General features: G+C 55.9%; 1 protein-coding gene across 1 annotated transcript; it reads right to left on the reverse strand.

Annotated features, from left to right (window-relative positions):
* Positions 1–9,670: 9,670 nt before the first annotated feature.
* On the reverse strand, positions 9,671–18,387 carry CASP9 (caspase 9). Its single transcript, XM_067311043.1, has 10 exons — positions 18,246–18,387; positions 16,819–17,032; positions 16,187–16,267; positions 15,826–15,863; positions 14,291–14,467; positions 13,370–13,459; positions 12,671–12,818; positions 11,918–12,097; positions 11,232–11,341; positions 9,671–10,259 (listed from the first exon to the last, which is right to left on the reverse strand). The coding sequence occupies exons 1-10, from the start codon at positions 18,375–18,377 to the stop codon at positions 10,167–10,169; spliced, it is 1,263 nt and encodes a 420-aa protein (XP_067167144.1). The 5' UTR covers positions 18,378–18,387; the 3' UTR covers positions 9,671–10,166.
* Between the last annotated feature and the right edge of the window lie 11 nt (positions 18,388–18,398).

Below are 18,398 nucleotides of genomic sequence, written 5' to 3' on the forward strand. Positions count from 1 at the left end.
CTGCCCCTCTCTTCCTGCGGCTGCAGATGCAGCCGCGGGAGTCTCGGGAGAGATTTGGGGGTTGGGGCTCGTTTCCTAGGGGTGACCTCGTGGGTCTCTGTTGCAGAAGCCAAAGCTGAGGCCTTTGATCATCGCCCGCACAGACACGGCTGCTTTTCGGATGCCTCCTGGGGGTGTCTCCATGTTCCCGCAGTGAGTAGCTTTCCTTCTGCAGCCCTTGACCCAGCGAGCAGCTTCGCATCTCCTGCTCCGTAGGGCCACCTGGAGCTGCCGAGGACCTCATTGCCAGGGCTTGTCTCTTCCTGAAGATAGCGGGGAAGAGCTCTGGCAGATGAGGGCTTCTCAGGGAAGTGCCTGGTCACCCGTTCCTTGGGAATCCGTGTGCGTGGAGGTGGAGTCGCCTGGAGGAAGGCCTGCTTTCCGTTAGGAAAGTTAAGAATTAGCCCCGCTTGGCACAGACCTTCATCTGCTCCTGCCCTTCCTTTTGGCTGAGACTGAAAAACACCACCCCAGTGCCCAAGACTTTGCTCCTTTTTGTTTTTCCCCGGAAAAACATCTCTGTAAAGGTACTTCACAAGCAGATGTAGACAAGAGCTATGGTTGGAGCCTCTTGTGCCCATCCTAGCACTGGGGTTGGGTGCACTCAGCTCCCTGAGACATATCACCATCACGTGCTATCGTCCGCTTTGGAAAAGCGGAGGCTTGAGAGCGGCTCTCTGCCCCCTCCCTGCCCAGCTGCTTAGCGGAGGCTGCGAGGGACTGCGTTGCCCCTTCTCGAAGCCGGTGTCTCCTTCTTGTTTTCAGGTTGGTGCGTATGGATGCTGCTTCCGAGAAAGAACCGGCTGCGAAGGCCGACAGAAAAGGTACCGTAATGCTGCACAGAGCGACGGAGGGAGGCGAGGCCTCTCCGTGCGTCGCCCTCGGAGCGATTCATGGCTCCCTGCCAAAGAGCCTCTCTCCAGTGAGGAAGCTGTGCCAGCCGGCCCCCTTTTCGGAAGGTGGCCCTGAGAAAGGGGTGACACATGAAGCCCCCCAGGGAGCCCTGTGTCCCTCTGGAAAGGGAGGGTTGGACAAGACCGTGTCCTTCCTCTGGGACCTGTCGCAGCGATGCAGGTGTGAAGAGCTTCCTCCTTTTGTGCTTCCAGGGTGTCTTGCTGGCAGGCATCTCCTTTCCTGCGGGAGTCCTCCAAAGCCGAGCCGGGATGTGGAGGTGACGGGAGAGGGGAGCGCAAAGGCTGAGGCTGGAGCACGTGGAGCGAGGTGAGACTCTTGGGGAAGTGCCTTTGGGTGACGCTGTGCTCTTGGAGGGGTGCGAGGGAGCAGCGTGGTGCCCTGGAAAGGGAGGTTTGGACGAGGTGGGGAGTCGGAAGGGGCCTGGGACCTTCTTGGACGGTTGAGCGCAGGGGAGGAGGCGCGTGGGCTCAGCGCGTAGTGACCCAGGCGTGAGCCCCTTCTTGACCCCCTCCTCCTCCTCCTGACGCCCAGGGCTCGTCGGCAGCTGCCGGGTGGTGTGTTGTGTGCGGGGTGTGTTTGCGCGCCCTGCTCCTTGGGGAGGAAAGAGCCGGGAACATCCCTGTGCACTGTGAGGGGGAAGTTCTGCCTGGGGCTGGGAGCGGCGGAGGGGCTGACACATGGGAGCGAAGCCATCGGTTTCCGTTTAATGAGCAAAATCTTCCAAGGCCGATTATGCAAAGTCTCCTAATAATTCCAAGATGGGAATCCAACCCCATCTACCTGAAACCCTCGGGAGCTGCTTCAAAACCATGTCCTTTGCCTGAGCATGCTAAGACGGCAAGTAGGTTTGGATGTGCAGAGTGTCAAGGTCCAAGAGTGTGATGGCCTTGTGTGAAATTCTTGCCTCCAAAATGACTCTTTCAGGTGACCAAGATGTCCCTGCTGTCACCCTTTTGTGGAATGTGGATGCAAGGAAGCAATGGGAGAAGACGACCCCCGGGATCCATGTGTCTCTCTGGAAAGGGAGGGTTGGACAAGGTGAGGAATGTGAAAGGGCTGAGGGCCTCGTAGAAAGCCGGACTCGAAGGTTGGGGCAGTGCGGGCTGAGTCCGTAAGTAGCCCATGGGCGAGCAGGTCGGCCTGTCCTTCTTGTGGGACCTGTCGCAGCGATGCAGGTGTGAAGATCTTCCTCCTTCTGTGCTTCCAGGGTACCTGGTTGGTGAGCGACAACTTTCCCACCGGAGCCTTCATCGAATGCCCGGCAGCGAGATGGAGGAGACGGGAGAGGCGCGTCCTGGAGCGCGTGGAGCGAGGTGAGACTCTTGGGGAAGCGGCTTTGGGAAACGCCGTGCTCTTGGACGGGTGCCAGCCCTGGCTTAAGCAACGAGCCAAAAAGGGCAAAAACGAAGCCCTCCTGCTTCTTACCCTTCCGCTGCCCCCCAAAAAGCACCTGTGCCGGGGCTGCCTCCCCCCGCCAGGCCGGATTCCCTGCAGGATCTGCACGTGTGGCCACGAGCGTAGGTGTGCAGCACCGGAGCGCGAGGTTCCCCCAAACCTCCGCCTCTTCCCTTCTTTCCCTTCGCCGGTTCTCAGCAGCTGAAGTTAGGTGGGTTTTTCCTAGAGCTTTGGTTTCCCTGCAGTTATGAGCAGGGAAGGGTCGCTGGGAGAAGCTGCTGCCCCTTGGATCGCCTTTTCCCAGCAGAGCCGGGCCCTGGTGATGCAGCTCCTCCACCCAAAGCCGATCGCTGCCGGATGCTCTCCTGCTTTGGAGGCTCGGCACGCTCGAGCCGGCGGCTGTGCCCGCAGCGCCGCGCCGCACCGGGGCTGCAAAAAATGTCCCCTTTGAACCCTTTCCCCTCTGTGCTTTGGGAGGGGGGGGCTGGACCGTGACTCGGTGCACGAGCAAGGTCTAGGGTTAGGGGTGGGAGAGGGAGAAACGTCCCCCTGGGCCTTGCGGTGCGCCCCAGAGCCCTCTGCTGCTGCCAGGCTGGTCATTTTGGGGAGCTGCCATGATCCCTGGCTCCTCCAGGGCAGAGAGCCGGGTCCCAGTTTGTTAGGTTGGAGATTGCAGGGCAGGAGCCGGGGCTGGGAACTGGGGCCCTGGGGAGAGCCATGATGGTCTCGTCCCAATTTTGCTCCCTTTTACTAATAAAAACCTTTGGTTTTTTTGTTTTCAGCACGAGCGACGCTGTGTTGATGCACCGAAGCGCCAGAAGGCCCCAGTGAGGAGCGCAGCGCTGCCGACACGGGGAGCGAGGGAGGATCCCTGCGCGGGAGGAGATGTCGGGTGAGTGCCCCAGAGCGGCACGCGACCAAAACTAAACCCCGAGGTGGCTTTGGGGACCCCCGCGAGGTAGGAGGCGTTTTGCCGCCGATGCCCTGCGCTTTTTGGCAGGGCCGGGAGGGCTTTTGGCCGGCCTGGCCGTCCAGGTGTGACTTGTGCCGCCTGGGATGAGCCGCGGGCGCAGCAATAGCGACGCTGCCAGCGCGGGAAGGGGCACAGCCCCAGCGCGCAGAGCCGCGCGCCTGCCCCATGGCGGGGGAAACGTGGGGTTGAGCCCTAGTGTTGAGAGAGGGAAAGTGCCTGGAGTTTCCAGTCCTGCTCTTTATTAAAATACATTTTGTTTTCCCAGGTGCTCGTTGCTGGGAAGAACTGGTGTTTCGCCTCTCGCCCACCCCTCCGCCAGCTCTTTGGGGCCACCGGTTCAGACTCCAGCTGCGCCGAGGAAGGGACCTTCTTTTCCAGAGACCCCACCTGGAGGAGCAACTGGATTTTGCCTTCATTTTCCCCTCGAGAAGGACAGGGGCCGGCGTTTGCCAGCTCGTTCTGCTCCCCAGGAGGAACAAAGTGGGAATCAGGCACGGTAGCGCCACACTAAGGTGTTTTGACTCTTGGCAATAAAACTTGGAGCGAGCCACAGCTGAGACAAGGTGATGTGTTTTATTGTGGGTGCCGTGTATTTTAATCCCTGCTAACAGCTCGCAGAAGGATGCGTCCCCCTCCCTCCTTGGGGACCAGCTCGTCGCCGCGCCGCGGGAGCTGAGCCGAGGCAGCCGTGGCCGCTGCGCTGCAGCTCTTGCTCCCGCGCGGTAGGTGACAGCTCACGTTAAAGGGGCCATTTCTCCCCCCATCCAGGTTTGCACTTTATTTCAGCACAGCTCCAGCCCTGCGCTCCCCCCTTCCGCTCGGTGCAGGAGGCGTCAGCGACGAGGGAGCAGCGAGCGCTTCCCCCCGACGTGCTTTGTGTGGGGGCAGAGGCAGCGCAGGGCTTTTTTGTCTGCCACTGCTGCCCTTAAAGGTAAGGTTGAGAGGCTTTAAGAGCCTTAAAGTCTCTGGGTACTCTTAAAGTAACTTTGAGTTACTTAGGAAGACATTAAGTCACTTTAAGAATAACCTAAGGAACTCAGACTAACTTTAAGAACATTATTCTTAAGTTCTTAAAGTGACTTTAAGGGTACCCAGAGACTTTAAGGCTCTTAAAGTCACTTTAGGAATAACTTAAGGAACTCAGCCCAACTTTAAGAACATAAGACTAATGTTCTTGAAGTTTGAGTTCCTTAGGTTATTCTTAAAGTGACTTTAAGAGCCTTAAAGTCTCTGGGTACCCTTAAAGTCACTTTAGGAATAACCTAAAGAACTCAGCCCAACTTTAAGACCATTAGCCTTAAGTTCTTAAAGTTGGGCTGAGTTCCTTAGGCTATTCCTAAAGCGCCTTTAAGAGTACCCAGAGACTTTAAGGCTCTTAAAGTCTCTCAACCCTGCCTTTAAGGGCAAGGTGGGCGTCGGGGGCAGGCCTCGAGCCGACTGGCTCCCCGGGGGGGGGCGTGGGGTGGGCCTGGCCCAATGGGAGAACTGGAGGCCCCTCTGCTCCCTAGGCTAAGAGAGTTGTGTGGGGACAGAAATTCTGCAAGGCTTTTTTGTCCCCACACAACTCTCTTAGGCTAGGGAGCAGAGAGGGCTCCCGCTCTCCCATTGGGCCAGGCCCACCCCACGCCCCCCCGGGGAGCCAATCGGCTCGAGGCCTGCCCCTGACGCCCACCTTGCCCTTAAAGGCAGGGTTGAGAGACTTTAAGAGCCTTAAAGTCACTTTGAGTTACTTAGGAAGGCATTAAGTAACTCAAAGTGACTTTAAGACTCTTAAAGTCACTTTAGGAATAGCCTAAGGAACCCAGCCCAACTTTAAGACCATTAGTCTTATGTTCTTAAAGTTGGGCTGAGTTCCTTAGGCTATTCCTAAAGCGCCTTTAAGAGTACCCAGAGACTTTAAGGCTCTTAAAGTCTCTCAACCCTGCCTTTAAGGGCAAGGTGGGCGTCGGGGGCAGGCCTCGAGCCGACTGGCTCCCCGGGGGGGGGCGTGGGGTGGGCCTGGCCCAATGGGAGAACTGGAGGCCCCTCTGCTCCCTAGGCTAAGAGAGTTGTGTGGGGACAGAAATTCTGCAAGGCTTTTTTGTCCCCACACAACTCTCTTAGGCTAGGGAGCAGAGAGGGCTCCCGCTCTCCCATTGGGCCAGGCCCACCCCACGCCCCCCCGGGGAGCCAATCGGCTCGAGGCCTGCCCCTGACGCCCACCTTGCCCTTAAAGGCAGGGTTGAGAGACTTTAAGAGCCTTAAAGTCACTTTGAGTTACTTAGGAAGGCATTAAGTAACTCAAAGTGACTTTAAGACTCTTAAAGTCACTTTAGGAATAGCCTAAGGAACCCAGCCCAACTTTAAGACCATTAGTCTTATGTTCTTAAAGTTGGGCTGAGTTCCTTAGGCTATTCCTAAAGTGACTTTAAGAGTTTTAAAATTTCTAGGTAGTCTTAGTCACTTTAAGAATAACCTAGGGAACTCAGACCAACTTTAAGAACTTTATTCATAATAATAAAGTTCTTAAAGCTGGGCTGAGTTCCTTAGGTTATTCTTAAAGTGACTTTGAGTTACTTAGGAAGACATCAAGTAACTCAAAGTGCCTTTAAGAGTACCCAGAGACTTTAAGACTCTTAAAGCCTCTCAACCTTGCCTTTAAGGGCAAGGTGGGCGTCGGGGGCAGGCCTCAAGCTCCTCGGGGGGGGGCAGTGGGCAGGCCTGGCCCAACCGGAGCCGCTCCAACCCGAATGAGTTGTGTGGGGGCAAAAAAGCACTGCGGCTCGGCCGCATGCCCAGAGCCGGGTTTACGACTCAACGTCTGCCGTCGGGAGGAATGTCGATATCCAGCTGCAGAAACGTCGCGGCCCCAGGGACCTAAATCGCCCCGGAGCGGCCAGGGCTGCTTTCCCCACCTCCTTGGGGATGGGCAGTCGGCTGGGAACGCCGGGCAGGAAAAGTAGCTCGCCCTGGAGAGGAGGCTGCTCTTCCCGTGGGATGGGGTGCTGGGGTGCGGGTCCCCGCAGGCTCGCCGACGCGCTGCTGTGGCTTCCGGAGGGCTGCAAGGGAAAGAAAATGCACCCTCACTGCCCGTCCGGCAGCCCTTCCAGGGGCACGCGGGCTTGCAGCCCCGTGCCCGGAGCAAGGAGTGGCTCCGCTGCCCCCAGCCCCGGCACCGGGCTCGACCGCCGGCTCGTGTGCACCAGGCCTCCTGCACCCCCTTCCCCAAATGCATCCTCCTCCCCGATGCATCTGCCTCCCTGAATACAACCCACTCCCCGACGCTCCCCTGGCCCCGACGCCCCCCCGGCCCCGACGCCCCCCCGGCCTCGATCTCCTCCGGCCCCGACGCCCCCCCGGCCTCGATCTTCTCCGGCCCCGACGCTCCCCCGGCCTCGATCTTCTCCGGCCCCGACGCTCCCCCGGCCTCGATCTTCTCCGGCCCCGACGCTCCCCCGACCTCGATCTTCTCCGGCCCCGACGCTCCCCCGGCCCTGACGCTCCTCCGGCCCCCGATCTCCTCCGGTCCCGACGCTCCCCCGGCCCCGATCTCCCCCGGCCCCCGATCTCCCTCGGCCCCGACGCTCCTCCGGCCTCGATGCTTCCCCGGCCCCGACGCCCCCCCTTCCCCGACGCTCTCCCTTCCCCGACGCTCCCCCGGCGCCTTCCCCTCCCTCTCGCCCCCTCCCCTCTGCCGCAGGCCCGCCTCCCCCGGTGCCGCCTGCCCCCCCGGTGCCGCCTGCCCCCCCGCTACCCCGCCCCCCCGGCGCCCCCCGGCCACCCGCGCCACCCCCCGGTGCCCGGTGCCGCCTCGTTACCTGCCGCCGACGCAGCCACGGGAGCAGAGCGCGGAGCCGCCACCGCCGCCGCCCGCCGCCACCGCCACCGCCATGACTGCGCCCCCGGAAGCGGAAGCGGAGAGAGGCGGGGGGCGGGGCCGTGGAGCAGAGCCCGGGGGCGGGAAGCTGGGCGGGGCCAGGACCGGGGGGCGGGGAAGTTGGGCGTGGCCAGAACCCGAGGGGGCGGTGGGCGGGGCCAGGCCCCGGGGCGGGGTCCTTGGGCAGAGCCGTTGGGCGGGAACCGCCGCGCGGCGCGCGTGTAACGGTCGCTCCCCTCAGGCAGGGGGAGCGGACGCTGCCGTGGGTCGCCCGCCGCCGCCGCGGGGGTCGCGCTGCAGCCGGGACAGCCCCGGGGCTGCGGCTCCGGCCTCGGGCCTCGCTCGCTGGCGAGGGGGAGATCCCAGCTCGGGGCTTCCCTTCCCCACACCGACGCCATCCCTATGGCTGGGGCCACGGCTAAGCCGGCCCCCCCACCCCCACCCCCGGACAGCCAGCTCCCCTTCCTGCCCTTCACACCAGCAGCGCAAAGCCCCTCTGCTGCCTGGGGGCTTGAGCACATCCCCGGCCCTGCTGTGGGGATGCCACTGTCATGCCGGGGTTGGCTGAGTCCCGCCGCAGCCCCAGGTCTCGCATCGTTTCCAATCCCTCACGCAGGTGCTTTCACCCCCTCCAGCCCTCCCGTCAGTGCCCAAACCCTTTGCCTTCCCCTGCAGGCACTCGCAAACCCTCCAGGCCCCTCCGCGGGCACTCGTGTGCCCTGCGTTCCCCACCCGAGCACGCGGAGCCCCTCCGTTCCCCTCGGCCTCTGGTCACATCTTGCATACCCTTGCTGCACGCTCCCAGCTTCCTTCTCTTTCCATCAGGCTTGTTCGTATCTTTTTCTGGCCCATCGCGCGACATTCCTGTGTCCTCCCCTCCCATCTTTGCATGCGCAAAGTCCCTTCTTGCTCTCCACACGCGTTTAGAGCTCCTCCACTCCCCTCTCAGGCCTTAACAGACCTCCCTTCCCAAACTCCTTCCTTAACAGACCTCCCTTCCCAAACTCCTTCCTTAGCAGACCTCCCTTCCCAAACTCCTGCCGAGCAACATGCCGCGAGACCCAGCTTAGTTCCTCCAGCTGGGAGCAGGCACCAGGGGTCTTTCTTTTGCATCTCCAGGGACATGGCAGCATCTGCAAAGACCCCGTTCTGCTAAGGGCTCTCCGGCACGGAGGAGGCAACGCCGGCAGCAGCAGTGCGAGCACTTAGGCACCGCTCCACAAAACTGTTCGCTAAACGGAGATCAAGACTTGTAGCAACTGAAGGAGGAGAGAGTTAAAAACCTCTAGGGGGAAATGGGCTCCCTATTTCTCTCTTGCCCTACCCTGCTTTTTATTACTTATTTCAAGTCATCTTCTCCCTTTTTGCCAAGGATCAAATCCTAGTGTGCTTAGAAAACTGATTAAGCCCAAACCGCTGGCTGAGGATCAGGCTGCCAGCGATGCTGAGCTGCTTCAAAGCACTTGAAAGATGAGGGGACTTTTTTTTTTTGTAGGCAGCCTGAGTGCCATTTCTAACGCTTTTACACCCTTTTAGTACGGGTAGAGCCCAGAATACTTCTCATCAGCTCAAAATCTTGCACTGAGAGGAGTTACCGCCATCAGTACAGCCAGAGCAAGGACAAAGCCCATGTTTGTTTCCCTCCTGGGAAAAACAGGGCAAGGATATAAAATCATCCTCTTGGCCTTGAGTTTTTTGACCTAACAACTTGCCAGCAAAAACCTGCAGCATGGGAGGCCGCCACGTACAGCCACAACCCTTAATTCAAATGCTCCTGGCAAAGGAGCTTAGAAACACCTAGCGACTGTAAGGTAGATTTGCGATTCGCAAGGTCCCTGATTGACTCTTCAAGTGTCCCTTCCCTAGCGGGGCAAAGGGAAAGGTCACAGATCAGTGTTTGTAGTGCTGAAAAACCTGCATGGTTTCTTCGAGAATAAAATGCCCCAGGCAAAGAGAATGAGTTGTGAAGAACAGCAGAAGTGCTCCAGCTGTGCAGCTGCCCACACGGCTGTCTAACTTTTTCTAACTCTACCACACAGAGCGCGCGACAGCTAATCTGTATTTCCCTCCGACACCTGCTCCAATGCAGCTCCGTTTCCTGAAGATAAGACCTCAGCTCCGCAGCCTCCAAGGACGCATCGCCCACACAGGCTCAAATACATCCAGTTTCTAAAGTAAAAATTTCATCATGCTTGCACATAACATTTTATAATGGCAAGCACTAATTCAGCTCTAACTGATGTTCAAAGAAATCCTAATTGATTCTTCGCCAAAACTCAGGTTTAGCATCCGATCGATTCTTTCATGTCCTTTCAGATGTGATCCGTGTTCTCAGTATGCTTCAACAACTGCATGAGAAGTGCTACTAGTAACAGTAGAAAATAAGTGTTGGAGAGATTTCTGTTGCTCTTCTCCTTACAGAGAGGCCCTTTACAGATCCTGTAATGGAATTCATGAGATGGAACAGATGTGGAAATAAAAAGCACAAGAGATTTTCTTTTTTTCGTTTTTTTGTGTTTTATTGAAAAAAGAAATATTTGTTGTAAGATGATTTCTTCCCCCCAGCCACTAGACTTTGATTCAGTTACCCGGTTATCCAGACAGCAGAAAACACAAACATCATAATCACCGAAAAACAACACTTTGCAGCAAAACGCTGTCCTACTGTGGCTGAATTACTGCAAGCTAGAGGTGCTCTCCTCTGCAAACAGGGAGAGAGGCTCCAGGCCAGCGCATATACCCTAGCACAGGGGATTCCTCTAAACGTCCCTTCTCCGTCCTTAACGTTTCCTAGCAGGACGCCGACACCCCTCCTCTTATTGCTATTTCACAGGAAAAACAGCATTCACAAATCACATTACTCAAGACAAACATCTCCGTAGACAAAGGCCACCGGAAGCGCTGATTCTGAGTTACCGGCAGGCACGAGTTTCATCCGGCCTCAGGGAAGCAATTCGCACGTTTGGCAGGGACCTCGAAGCCCAAAAGTCATTTGCACATGAAGAAGAATTTCTTACGGAGGAAGTTGAAACAGCCCGGGATCTGCTTGTACTTGCCCTTGGCAGATACGGCGTGCGCCACCTGAGAACAGAGGACAGCAGTGGAAGAATTGGCTGCTTTTGCGATTCGCGCGTTCTGGTGCGACCTTTCACAGGAAGCACAGCGACACAGGACGGCGGCTAGGACCATCCATCTTAACGGGGACGAGAGAGCAAGCAGCTCTTCCAAAATGAGATCGCTCTTGCCGGCAAAACCAAAGGGACTCGAGAGAAACGGAGGGCAAGAGACAGTTGCAGATCAGATCTTGCAAGAGCCCTCTTGCACTTCTCCTCCCCAGAGGACGCGCTCCAGGTTGACAAGAAGGTACGTCCCACCAGCCTATTTCTACCCCGCTCCCTATATTTGATCACAGCCCAAACTCCTTGGGTGCTGTGTCCTTGCAGACCGACAGACCTGCGGCTCTGACAGATAATTCTCTGCATTCTCCGAGTTTAACAATCTTCTCTGGTTAACAGAGCGTGCTAATCCAACAATTCATCAGCATGTTGAGAAAGCGTTCCCTACGCGCCGCTTGCCTCACTCACCAGCAAACGTGAACGCAAACATTGGTACTATCACCCCAGTTGCATCAAGACTTACCGTGGCGTCACTGTAGCAGCAGAAGATGCAAAACTCAAACAGAAAAAAAGAAAATCTATGGAGATCTCTAGGTCTTAGGAACCCAGGGGGTCTTCCCTGACAGCGCTATCTGCCTGGATGGGCAGCAGCGTGCTTACTGCGGCGTCTGCAGCCCTGGGTTCTTTGAGCCCGGTGCGTTGAGGACAGGAGAAGACGAGCTACACCTTGGTCTCAGGCAACTTTATAGCAATTTCCTAGGCAAAGATTAAAGTCCCTATTTCCAGGACTAATTCTCATTAGAGAAACCCCTGAGCTTTGGCAGACTGAGGGCAGACATTTTCTTAATAATTAAGACCCCCTTCACTGTACCTCCAACGAGCATCTGAAAACTGAACACTCAAAGTCATTATTCATTTTATAAATGTAGATATTTACCCGCAGTAACATGTTCAGCAGGTCTTCGGAATGGGCGTATTGGCCCAGTACGCTGTCCAGCGTTTCCACGTACCATGAGCCACTCAATCTATCCCTCCAAGAGACAAAACCTTAGGAGAAAGGCCGAGAAAGTTGTTTTTTGAAGTCAGTCTTCTGTCCTCATCTCACTGAATTAATGAAACTCCCTGGAGTGCAGTCTCCAAGAGAGACAGTCCCATATCTTGCAACGGAGCGTGGCCTCTTCTACTCAATTACCAAATCTTCTAAAACAAGTCAAAAGCTCGTTAAGCCTCAATTGCTTCTGTCTGTAAAATGATGTTAAAAACCCGCTCGCCTTCGCGCAAGAGGCAGCTCGCTTGCTGTTAACAAGGGCTACCAAATGCACAGCGAGCGTGCGGAACATCGCTGTCCTTGTAGCATGACTAACAGTGACTAATAGCCACACATAAAAATCACAATATCGTTGTTCGACAGCAGCTTTCTCCTACAGATCTGCAGGTTATTTACATCTTAACTCGCATTCCACAGGCGAGGTGGGAAAAAACTAAGGCACAACAAGGCAGGCCTTACATTACCCAACACACTAGGTGCAGAACTAGGAAGACAGCCCAAGCACAAGTCTAGCACCGTTGCTTACGGCACAAATTACTCTTTACCAGGCAAGCGATTCGCACAGGATACCTCACCTGGGAAAGTTGAATAGGATACCAGGATGTCACTAGGTGTGGGCAAACTGGCTACGGCATCCGGCTCATCTAAAGCGCCTGACGGAGCCTGAAAAGGAGTTGCATCCGACTCTACAGAAACTCTACGAGCTTCATCTCCAGGTGAATCGGATTCCACTTCAAATCCTTGATCTTTTTGCTCTGCAAAAAAGTGGCAAAAGGAAAATCCCACGAATTCATCTTACGACAAATATTCAAGAGTCATACATCCTTCATTTAAAAAAAAGAACAGGAAAGAAAAGAAAATCCCTCTGATGAAACAAAGCTTTTCTGCTCTTTGGCTGTGCAGGTTGAGTCAGAGCCATCAAGCAATCTAGCATTTGCGTGAATGCCCTCAGTCCCTTCTTCCTAACTAACCTCACGACTAAATACCCGGAACAGACAATCAGCACGGTCGGTCTGGACATCCGCTGCAACCGCTCCCTGCCTCCCGTCCCACATCCCCGACAACGCAATCAAACTGTTCCGATGCACGACAATCAGTATTATCCTCCCGTGAGATTCTCGTGCCCCAGTCTTTAGACTCAAATCGTGTTAGCGGTGACAACATGTGGCTGAGAATAAGAGAAGACAGCTGGAGAAAAAGACAAAGAACAGCAGAAGAACAACATGCCAAAGCCTAAGTAAATCTCAAAAACCTGCTCACGCCTACGTGGTTACACCATCGCTCACACTGACAGTTTAAGCACTACCAGAGCTAAAACAAAGATTCACCTCCACCACAGGCCTGGATGAAGAAGAGTTTGGGTTTTCCTCTCAGACTCGGGCAATGGGACCCATTGAAATAGTTCACAATCTTTTCGACTGGAATGGCTTTTCCATCTGTTCCATAAATCCCTCCAGGAAACTGAATATGGCTTGTCTGAAAGAGCAAAATCCAAGAGCTATTAATGCAACAGGACAGGTGAGTTCTGAGGGAAGCGGTTTCTGATCGAGTGCTCTCTCCTCTGTCTCTTTTTAGCATAGTTACCAGAATAAATCTCAATTCTGATATTCATGAGAATTCAGGGACCAAATCGAGGCAAAGGGATGCCTAGGAGACATTTAAAATATATTAAATCCCAGAAATCCCAGCTCCCTTGTTATCAAACTCCTCTTCCGCAGCCTCCTAAAAATTGCCCTCCTCTCCTTGCACTACAAGGCCTCCAACTTGCGCTAAGTATTCTTTACTGCTACTGATGACTCCCTCATGTTACAATCAGGAAAGTCAGAGTTGGAGAAGCAGGAAGGACTCAACGACTACGCTATGAAGGTTAATGTTAGCCCCGTTTGCTATTTTGGCTGTCATTTGGTTCTGAATTAGCCGGGAAATAACTCCTGCCCACCCAGGCAGTCTCGGTAACGGGCGTACGCTCTCCCAAGCGCGCCACATCCCACAGAGCGGGAGAGGAGGGAGAGGTGCAGCAAGCCCACCTGACATCCGTGGGAAAGGATCACCACGAGGCAGCAGTCCAAGGCGCTGTGGTCCAGCTTCGCCAGCTCCTGCAGCTCCCTAACAATTTCCTGCAGGCAAAACATCCCGTTAAGGGTTTGCAAACGGCACATCGGCCGCAGATTACTTCCAGGCACTGCCCTTCGCTATCTGTCACGGCTGCGCTGCTCAGAAGGATCCAGCTGATCTCCCCAGACATCAGTGAACACCGTGCTTGCGCGCATACTTGCTTGCTTTTCCGCACGCTGCTCACCCTAACACCAGAAAACTAGTTCTGGAGATGAAAAGGGCTCTTTGCTCCTCCCTGTCCGTTTGCACCTGCCTCACTGGTCCCACTTTTTAAGCCACCAAAGCTATTCAAGTCAATAGTTGGGACGGGCGACAGGTTGTCTATGCTGCTACCTGTCCAGCAGAAGTGGGATAAGATGCACCCTAATTACGGGCAGCAAAACTCACCATCAGATAGTAAGTTTTTGTGCAGTTCTGCTATCATTTAGCACTGGCTGCTTTACCAAAACAGATTTCCTTCGTCGCTGCATTCTTCACAACACAGCAACATACGCGTGATGGATTTATACGTCATTTATTGATCGAAATGTTCTGTTTCTGATTAAGGGGATGGGGGCAAATAACTTTGTTTAGTTTCAGTGGCTGCTCCGGGTGACTAACCGCCCTGCTTAAATTCAAGTAACAGATGAGTCACGTACAGACAGACAAATCAAACCCTTGGCTACACATAAAACAGAGGCTGCGTCAGAGCTATCAAATAAACACAACCTCACAGATTTCCCTATAAATCACGTTCACGCTGTTAACGCGGGGATACATTTTGTACCGCGTTCTCATTGCTTTCAGGTACTCACTTCTCCCCCTCTGGGCGAGCTAGACGCTGCCAACCTTACCCGAGCTTTGAGATCCTGCCGAATCAGGACGCTGAAGTGCAATGACTTGAAACGCTTCTCCAGCTTCTCACAGTCTATGTTCGAGCCGGCTCGAGTCGACAGATCAGAGTCTCTACTGAAGTTGACGTTGTTGAGGATCAGGCAGTATCCACAAGGATCCGCTTTCAAATCATAAACCTGGCAGGTGCAAGCCCACAGGAGAACTTTTAGCAGAGGCTCCATCAAACGTCCTCTTAATTCAGAGCATTCCCTGGCTGATCCAGAGGAATGCAACACAAAACTGAACCAAAGTCTTTACGGGAGCTCATTTCACAGCTTTTTCACTTCTCCGAGCCTACGGATGGATAATAGGATCTGTTCTCCACATATACAGTATTATAAGCAACTCGGGATCACAAAACCTGCCAAATCAGGGACCATCTTGGCAGAGAGCTGGCTGCTTCTTTATGTACAGCATCTCCAAAGGCAGGTTCAGATTTTGGGGTGTTTTACCTCACCATGAGAGCTTGGCGGGGCACATTACCGAGAATTCAAGAGAACAGGTAGATAAGTCTCATAGAAACTCGGATTCACCATCAGCTACAGCACAGTAATTTTGAGAGGACTTTCCAAACTCTTGCACTGCCAGAGCCTTCAGCCTAACGCGTATACAGCCAAACTGTTCGTTTGACATCAGGCACGAACGAGCCGCGCGCTGCTGGAAGGCGATTCCATAAATACACGTCTGCATTTAGCGATCCCTGCCTCACTGCCAGCCTCATGCGCAAGAGCGTGCTGCACACGTTCGTTTCTGTTTTTCTTATTTATGTTTCTCAACACTACGATCACCAAGTCAAAACACCACTTTAGAGACAATCCGCAACTTATTGCGTTGGGTAATTACCGCTTGTCTTACTAGAAACTGTTCGAGCAAAATATTTAGCTCTCTGTTAGGTTATTTGGGTTAGAGCGACTGTAAACCGAAGGAGGAATTAGCTAATGATTGACAGTCACGGGGTTATTTCCTGATAGTCACCCGCAGGGCAGAAATCCTTTACGTAATACAGACCGCTTTGAGCCAAAGAAACCAGAAATAAACCCGGTGCTGTTTATTGGTCAGCAGGCAAAGCCCTCCCCAAACGCACGCCCGGCCTCCAGTTCCACCCCCGGGACAGCACAAGCTGGACTCAGTGACGGAAGAAAACGGCCATCTCACCTTCACCTGCTGCAGCTGCGCGGCAAAAACCTCCCCGAAGCAGCCGCAGCAGCTAAGGAGCTCCGCGCTGCGGGACTTTGCTGGTTTGAAGAGTGTTTTAAACCACACTAAGCCTTTTTTTGACAGGAAATTCTCTGCCCCATGAGGAAGAACATCCAAATATCTTAAACGCTTCTCCTTGTCTTTCTCATTTCTTAAAGCACAAGCTCCTAAATACCTCTGTCATCTTTGCGAATAGGACCCCAGGAGGAAGGGTGACAGAGGAAAAATAAACTTCGATACAATGAAAGATTAAAAACAAAAACACTCCACCCCCCAAAAAAAACGCTAGAGGACTAACCAGATCAGAGTTCCTCTTCAAGCTGTCAACAGCTGAACCTACAACACATGAAAGAGAAATGAATATTTAGCTCTCCACACTCATTAACGGGATGTTTTACCCGTTCTTCCTGGAATTAACGTCAATCCTGTGCTGTCATCCGTGACACGGCAGCTACACACACGAATTCCCCCCTTCCCTCCCTGCCACACGCTGCAAAGAAGCATTTGGTTGCGCGTCTCTCTAGGCCGGGCCTATTTCAGAGCTGGCCTGAAACTCCCAGAGAGGAAGCTGTAAAGAGACTTCCATGGGCACGCGAGGACAGAGACGGACGAGGAACTGAGAGGCAGCCGAGATCTTCGGCCGACAGGAGACCGCTTACCCCTGGGTGCTGCGGGAGGCGTTCGAAACGCGTCACTCATGTCTTGAACCGGAACGGGGACACGTTCCAAAGCGCTCGCACCTGTAACGGCACAGGACAGTCGGGCCTCACCTTCTCCCTCTTCCAGTTTCACGCAAGAGGTAAACGCATGTGACGACCCACGATTCCCAGAAGAACCCGAATCGACTGCGAGCTGAAGCTACATTTTTGCAAGGGGGTGATACGGCATCACTTCATTTTTTTTCCTTTCCAAAGGGTTCAACAGACTAAAGTTTCTCATTACAACCAGGTCTGCAAACAGATCCAGCAGAGCATGAGATGGGAATAGCGAGGACAAGGCAAAATCCGTTCTCACCAAGACAGCACGGAGGTTACAAGCAAAGAGAGAAGGAGAATAAGGTTCTTGCCACCAGCAGCACCCAGCTGGAGCTTGAAAGCTTCCACTGCTGGATAGCATGGCTTGCTCCCAGGAACTCTGCACAGTCACCTCCACAATCCGTGACACGGGATAACAAAATCGAGACTTCGCAGATTATTAGCCAGCCTGTTGTTTTTCTACGGAAACAGGGTTTCCAGCTGCTACGTCCCATCCTGCCATTTGTTCGGGAAACGACCGTCTCTCCGATACTTACTTTTATCACGCGTTTCTCCACCCAAGTGCAGTTCAAGGGGCTTCACCTGCACCGGCTGCGAGGGCGAGCCCTCGCACGCCTCGCTCAGCAGCTCCGCCAGGTCGCCCTGCCCGGTGTCGCGCAGGATGGAGAGGAAAATCGGGAACGCCTGCTTCCCTCGAGTCTCCAGGTCGATGACCAGCTGCCGGGCTTGATCCCTTGGGGTGCCGGCACTCTGCGGGGGGGGCAAAGCCAGGAGACGGCGCGTTCGGCGAGGGTGAGGTGGGCTCGCGGGCCGGCAGCCCGGGCAGAGGAGAGAGGGAGGGACGAGGGGACGCCCCGCGGGACGCTGGCGAGAGGGCGATGGGGACCCCAGGCCTGTCCCTGGGAATTGGAGGGGGGGCAATGGGGACCCCCGGGCCTGTCACTGTGATTGGGGGGGGGTAATGGGGACCTCCAGGCCTGTCACTGGTATATGGGAGGGGACAATGGGGACCCCTGGGCCGGTCCCTGGGGTTGGGGGGGGCAATGGGGACCCCAGATCTGTCACTGGGGGGGGTAATGGGGACCCCTGAGCCTGTCCCTGGGGCTGGGGGGACAATGGGGACGCCGGGTCTGTCATGGGGGGGGATTGGGGACCCCGGGCCTGTCACTGGTATTGGGGGGGGCAATAGGGACCCCGGGCCTGTCACGGGGGGGGTAATGGAGACCCCGGGCCTGTCCCTGAGGTTGGGGGGGCAATGGGGACCCCATATCTGTCACTGGGGGGGGTAATGGGGACCCTGGGCCTGTCACTGGTATTGGGGGGGGCAATGGGGACCCCAGATCTGTCACGGGGGGTGGTATTGGGGACCCCCGGCCTGTCCCTGGGGTTAGGGGGGCAATGGGGACCCCAGATCTGTCACTGGGGGGGGTAACGGGTACCCCGGGCCTGTCCCTGGGGCTGGGGGAGGCAATAGGGATCCTGGGCCTGTCACTGGTGGGGATAATGGGGACCCCCGGGCCGGTCCCTGGGGTTGGGGGGGGGCAATGGGGACCCCAGATCTGTCACTGGAGGGGGTAATGGGGACCTCCAGGCCTGTCACTGGGGTTGGGGGGGGCAATGGGGACCCCAGATCTGTCACTGGAGGGGGTAATGGGGACCTCCAGGCCTGTCACTGGGGTTGGGGGGGGCAATGGGGACCCCTGGGCCTGTCCCTGGCATTGGGGGGGGCAATGGGGACCCTTGGGCCGGTCCCTGGGGTTGGGGGGGGGCAATGGGGACCCCAGATCTGTCACTGGGGGGGGTAACGGGGACCCCGGGCCTGTCACTGGTATTGGGGGGGGGCAATGGGGACCCAGGCCTGTCACGGGGGGGGGGTAATGGGGACCCCCGGGCCGGTCCCCGGCGTTGGGGGGGGGGGGGGCGGGACACACACACACACGCCACAGCGGCGGCCCGGGCCCACCTGCAGCTCCTCGATCATGGCGCGGGTGAAGACGCCGCGCGCCTCCAGCGGGTCCCAGAGCGGCGCCACCCGCAGCGCCGCCACCAGCCGCACCCGGCAGCGCCGCAGCGCCCGCCGCCGCGCCTCCTCCATGCCGCCGCGATCCCGGCGGCC

Source organism: Apteryx mantelli, chromosome 26 (assembly GCF_036417845.1).
Source record: "Apteryx mantelli isolate bAptMan1 chromosome 26, bAptMan1.hap1, whole genome shotgun sequence".
NCBI classification, from domain to species: domain Eukaryota; kingdom Metazoa; phylum Chordata; class Aves; order Apterygiformes; family Apterygidae; genus Apteryx; species Apteryx mantelli.